This window comes from Corvus brachyrhynchos, unplaced genomic scaffold (assembly GCF_000691975.1).
Source record: "Corvus brachyrhynchos isolate BGI_N302 unplaced genomic scaffold, ASM69197v1 scaffold70, whole genome shotgun sequence".
In the NCBI taxonomy this organism is placed as follows: domain Eukaryota; kingdom Metazoa; phylum Chordata; class Aves; order Passeriformes; family Corvidae; genus Corvus; species Corvus brachyrhynchos.
Window position 1 is genome coordinate 7,798,870 of NW_008236217.1, and position 6,453 is coordinate 7,805,322.

The window sequence follows — 6,453 nt, forward strand, 5'->3', positions numbered from 1 at the left end:
CTCAGCAGTGAGTGGTAACTCATTAAGTCAGGGGTAACTTCATTGCATATACCTGTCACCCTGGACCTGGTGCAAAATACATACCAGGGTGTTTTTCCAGGAAAATGTCATACCAGTGCATCAGTATCTGCAATGGCAACCCACTCATCTTGAGGTAGTGTTCAAGTTGTTGATTTTTAGCCATACAGACTGAAATGTGTGAAATCATTTATTTCTGAGACACTATCTCCCTCCTTGTGTAGACAGAAGAGGTTCTGTAGTTGGATTTCCTTCTCTGAAGAAGAGGGAAATTGTTGGCAGAATGTTCACTGCAAAAGCATCAAGACTTGGGATCCTGCTATCTCAGCTTGCCTCCAAATCATCAGAATTTGGCAACTTCTTGATGAAAAGACATCTGTTTGAGAGTTTTCTTGGAGAGTGCTAAGGATGTTTTTGCTAATTGATGAAAGGGATTCATTAATTGCTATGGGACTGCTTATTCCAATGATGACAAAATTTTATTTTATCACATATTTATGTCAAGGAAAAAAAATCAGGCAAGCCAGTTGGCCAGAGCTCTGTTACAGTGACAGCCTCCAAAGTGGGACTTGATGTAGTGGAAGTAGAGGAGAAATTAAAGTGGAATGTTGTAAAGTATTTGACCCTTGATAGTGTCCCCCAGCCAAACCATTTTTAGTTATTTTTACAGAGCCCTCAGAGTGGGACCAGGCTGGAATTACCCTCACCGGCTTCACCTGGCCTTTCCACCTTCAGCTGCAGCACATCAGCCCCAAGAGGGTTTTTAAGCTCCAGTCTGAAGGTTGGAGGGGAGAGGTGGGGCAGGCTTATATCTGCACTCTGTCCTTTGATGTCTTGTTGTTTAGATTTCCTGGACTAACTTGGCTGCTGATCACTGGATGGGTTTTGTTGTGGTCATCATCTTGATGCTGCTTGCCTGGATCAGGAGCCCCACCTGTTAGAGCCCTCAGGAATTCATCAAGGACTGAAAGTAAACTGTGCTAAATTGGGAAAGAAGTAGCTGAAAAAATAAATACTAAGACAGCAAGGAATAGATAAAAAAGGACTGTGCTGCACTAGAGTAAAGCCAATCATATTATCAGAAAAGTGCATGTGGAGCTCATGGACAAAACAGAGAAACCAATCAAGCAATGTGAGATCTCATGCACAGCAGGTGCAAAATGTATAAGTAGTGTATTATGGATGAGTTGTAAAGTGTATAGGTAGGGTAACATATATAAGTAGTATAAGATAAGCAAGTGAAATGTGTAAGTACTGTGTTATGTTGAAGTTGTAAAAGATATAAGTAAGTAAGATGTATAAGTAGTATGATATGTGGAAGTTACAAGTTATAAAATGTATAAGTAAGTGAACAGTGTCAGTTATGTAAGTAGGTAGAATGTATAAGTAAGCAAAGTGTATAAGTAGGGTATTATGTCAAAGTTGTGAGATGTGTGAGTGGAGTGTATTTTAAACAATAAGAAGCTTCTGTGTAATCATATTGATTTGTTGATCAGAAGGTGTGAGTTCCTGCATGGAGCTGACTAAACTACCCTCCTCTCCAGTGCTCTTGGGAGCTAAAGGTGTTGGGAAGGTCTCCTATTTCAGTGCAGAACCTAAATGCACAGATATGTGAAGAAAAGGACCATATCAGTTCCAGGCTGCTTAAGTTGCTATGGAAGGACAAAGTTCAAAGAACTTTGCACAAAGTTGTTTAACCATTTGATTGGAATTTTATTAAGATGTACTGACTGGTTGTGTAATACAAGCCTGACACAACTCTGAGTTACTCCTTTCCAGTCCAGACCTCAGCTTGCAGAGTCTCTTCAACTCATATTTTTCCATTTTTTGTTTCTCTTTAGTCTTTTGCTTTACTTCTTTCCCTTTTTTTCAGTTCCCCTAGCACCAGGAAATAACAATAAAAAGTTGTGGAATAAGATTTAGTGCCATCCCATTATCTTGTGCTCTGCTGCTAGTTTCTCACACTGCATATATCCTACAGTTGCATTTCTACAATTTAGGTTGCAGAAATTCCAAGCAGCAACTGATATTCACTGGGGTTTATAAAGTATCTAATGCTAATTGAGTCTAAAGATTAGAATACCAGAACAATATCTTGTATGACTGAAGATGTAAAAGCCCCAGGGATATGAAAAAAAAATGTTTTATATGTTTTTATTTTATTCGCTGAAATAAAAAAGATACTTGGAACAGCTGCCTTCATCCTGTGCCTTGAGAGGTGGTGCACAGTTGTGTGGTAATAGAGGGACTTCCAGAACATTTCTACAGTACTTTATCAGGAGGCAAGGATTTTATGTTGTCTCGATTCCTACCTTCTCTTGTTTTACTTATCCTTTCTGTGCATTATTCTGATTTTAATCTGTGCTAAACTGGTTAGCTGTACTGGATAAATTATTAATCACAGTTTATGACAAAAATTTAATAGTGAAAAGGAAGGGATAATACTTTCAAGTGTGAAATAATCTAGATGGAGATTTTTGAGCTATGAGGAGTTGTGTTCTCAAGTCACGTGCTGAGGCAAAGAGGATCTGATCACCACAGACAGATATTGTCACAAGATTTTTTTTTTCCCCCCAATCTTAGGAAAATAGCATTTCAAAGGTCTTCTTGCCTGAGCTCAGTAGGGTAAGGGCTTTTAAAAATAAAAAAAGGTTCCCGTACTTTACACTGCCTTTAGGTTAAACTTTTGTGACATTCTTTTGGGGTTTTTTTTTGTCCATAGGAAGAATGGGGAATTAGATCTTATTGATTAAGATCTTAAATTTTAAATATGTGAGTTCTTTTGCCACAAATAGTATGTTTTATATTATAGCTTTTCTTTGGTGTGCAGCAAAGCAGGATTGTGCCATTCATTACTTTAAGAAGAAAAATAATTGGCTATTTTATGTCAGAACTAAAAAGGAAATTTGTATTGTGCATGCAGCAATGTAAAGACGTCTACAACTTCCTTTCATTTGTGCCACACTTCATTGCTTTGGTTCTCTGTATCAAGACTGCGCTTTCACAGTTTGTTCACAGGCAAGGCCTAAGCTTCTCCAATATTTTACATTTATCTTCTCCATTAAGAACTGGAAAACCTGTTGGATTAATAACAATGGGGATTAAAGTGTTGGAATTTTTGATACGACTCGCCAAAGAAGACAGGCTGCTGAATCCCAGGGCTCTGGAATGTGGCCTGTTGAGATTCTGGCAGGGGTGGCTGCCCCCAGGGTTTCTTCCAACCTTCACTGAAATTCTGCAACTCCTCTACACACCTGCCCCATGTATTTGTGTCTGACTAACTATATTTATTTCATTTGGATTTCTGCCAGCAATTCAGGCCTCAGGTAAATTCTCTAATCTTCAGTTAAGTCAATATTTATTTACATTTAAGTAGACAAACTTTAAATTCTAAATCTTTTCAACATATGTATTCTTTAGAAGAGGTCTGGAGGGTCTGCACAACTTCACCTGTGATCTCTTGAATAACATGTGTTGTTAACAATATCAACTTGATATTGATTATTTAGTTAGTCAGGTGAAATGTCAAAAAGAAAATGAATTTATTTTTCCTAAAAAGACAGTTTGATATATTATATTGATGAAATTCTGGTTTTGTTCCACAGACTGAAGGCTTGTATTCAATCTTTTTATGCTCTGTGCAAGTAAGCAAAGGTCTCTTCTGCTCTTTTGCTTTAAAAAGAGTTGTTGGATAGCAGACTATGTAATAGAATAAAAGTGCTTAAGGGCAAAATATTTGTGGCTTGGAATTTTCCAGCCAGCAAATTTGGATTTTAGCATTTATTTCTGAGTTAGCTCATCAGGCTTCTGTGCTGTAAAGAAGAAAATTATGCACTCACACTCATTTTCCATGTTTGCTTGTGGTAAGAATTGGGAGACTAAATTTCTGATACTTCATACACACTGGGAGGACAAGAATATACCTGTTGTAAGTGAATAAAAAAAATTTATTAGAGAGAAGGGTTTGAGATTCTTGATATTAAACTTGACTTACATTTCCAGTAAGTGTGTTGGGTTTATACTGTCTTTAAAAATAAATACTGCTGTGGAATTAATATAAATGGTGGTTTCTTATGCTTCTTTTATCAAGCACTTTACTTTTACCATTTGATTTGCAGTCACTGCATCTGCTGATTTTTTTTTTTTTCCCCCCAAAACCAATAACACTGGCTTTTGCAAGACTAAAGAGAAAGAGGGTTATGTATGAGTTAGGAAGAGCTCTTTGGAGATACACATGTATTCATTTTGTGTGTATGTGAGCATATCTATATAAATATCTTAAAATACACATATTAACATACATAGTCACAGTGTAGTCTATTAAACTATAATCCCCATTGATTTAACTATATATTTTGCTATTGGCATGGATAATGTTATTTACAGTTGACGATTGTGTGTTCCTGAAAAGATGGGAAATGTTCAATTGCCATTGGCTGTAAATACCTTTTGTCATATAAATAATCCTTTGGTCTCCAATCCATAATCAAAATAAAACTCAAATCCCACTGATTCTTCTGAACAGTCTGAATATACAGCTTGCACAGTTTAGTTATTTCCAGAACACCCTTTAATAGAAATCAAATGCCATAATGAGATGTACTGCAGGGTACCTGCCTAACACTGGATTGTGCAGTCTTGCCCTGCATTTTAGTACATTAAGAGGGTACTTTCAAGTACAAAACTTAAAATGTTGCATTTAATTTTATTGGAATATGGCCTTATTCCTTAAAGATTAGCCAGATCTGAACTGAAGATGTGAAATTGCAAATACTTGCAACATTGGTGGCTGAGCAAAACAATGGTAGCAACTTCAGCTATATGCAAATGTTCTTAAACTTGACAGCTTTGGAGTTGTCAGGTAGACTGTACATTGGAAAAATCATAAGACTCCTATTTTTAGTTCTAAAAATAGTTATTTCTATAAAATCTATAAGTATTTTTGAGCTTATGCTTCTGTCAGTCAACAAAAATGCAAAGGAATAGCATCTTGAGCTAAAATGCTGTAGTGGGAATGGGAAATAAATCATTAAAAAGACTGGTTGTTATAATCAATACCCAAGCAGTTTAGGTGACAGGTATAATTGATATAAATGATTTTTTTGTTTTATATTGGGTTTTGCTAATTCCTTTGCTTCCTGCCTGTGAAAGTATTGGTCAAAGCAGTCCACTGGGAACATGTCTACTGTACATACAATCTCCGTGACTGATATGGATGTAATGAGGTTTTTTCCTGTTTCATAGGTCTTGCAGTCATTCCCCTGACCAATGGCTCAACAAGCACATTCAGACTCCTTATGAAAAACAGCTCTGCCAGCTGAATGGCTGGAAGCTTATGAGTTTGTTTGCCAGGCTTCTCTGAGTGTATAAACCAGTTGCTGCAGCTCTAAAAATGATGTGACTGGTGCAGTAGTGATTTTCTGCACTGAAGGTGGATGCTGACAGGAGTTATGTACTGCAGATATTTTAGTGAATTCTGAAAGGACTCTGCTGTAATAGAACACTTCCAGATACAGAATTCTGTGGTTCTGATTTCTTCTAATGTGTGATTTCCTTTCCATCATTATCTTCTGTAGAATTACATTTGTGGGAAACCAGTCTATATGACTGTGCTTGCCTTGTAACAAGGAATTGTTTTCCCTTGTTTACTTTAATATGTTTTGGCTCTAGAGCATACCTCAGTTTCCTGCATTTATTTGTTATATGTGTTGGGGCTATGCACGAGGGACACAGAAAGTGCGTGTGCCCTGTTCTTCTGAAGGTGAGGACTGAACTGAAAATTTATTGTGCCAGGTAGCAACTACTTGGACAGCTGCCTGGCTGGGTTTCTTTTGATTCTAAATGCTCTATGTCATTTCTAACACTGCCAAGGGGAAACATACGGGTTTTATTTATTGATCTCTCTCTGTTCCGTGAGGGGGTTAAAAATACTATGCTGGGGTATTAATAGCTTTTCTCTGAAAATAGTAAATGCTTCCTGTAATTGAAGAGTAAGCCTCTCGCTGTCATTCTAGTATAAACATGTCATGAGAAATGCTCGCTTAAAAAGATCTTTTGCTCTTGTTCAGTGTTTGTCAGGTTCAACTCCAGCCATGGCTTCCCGGTGGAGGTTGGTCCGGATGCCAGCATCCTGCAGCTGAAGGAGGCAGTTGCCCAGCGACAGGGAGTTCCAGCTGACCAGCTGCGGGTGATTTTTGCAGGGAGGGAGCTCAGCAATGACTTGACACTGCAGGTAAGAATCCCTTGGTAGCTTCTCCCCTGGACGGCTGCCAGCTACACTGCCTCTGCCTCTAATGCTGCCAATCTGATGTTCATGCCTGAGATCTAATAAAATAAATAGTGCCTGGGGATTCCTTGAACTTTACTCCACACTGCTTCATTAATTCTGACCTTCTTAATTATGCATTAAAACAGCATGCAGGAAGGGTAGGGAAA

At 37.8% G+C, this 6,453-nt stretch overlaps 1 protein-coding gene across 1 annotated transcript in view; it reads left to right on the top strand.

Moving 5' to 3' along the window:
• Nucleotides 1–6,040: 6,040 nt before the first annotated feature.
• PARK2 (parkin RBR E3 ubiquitin protein ligase) overlaps nucleotides 6,041–6,453 on the top strand; it is a gene marked incomplete at its 5' end in the record, with an annotated part of 569,778 nt that continues 569,365 nt past the window's right edge. Inside the window, one exon of the mRNA XM_017746201.1 lies at nucleotides 6,041–6,250. Within this exon, the coding sequence (XP_017601690.1) occupies nucleotides 6,041–6,250 (210 nt within the window). The remainder of the gene's footprint in view (nucleotides 6,251–6,453) is intronic.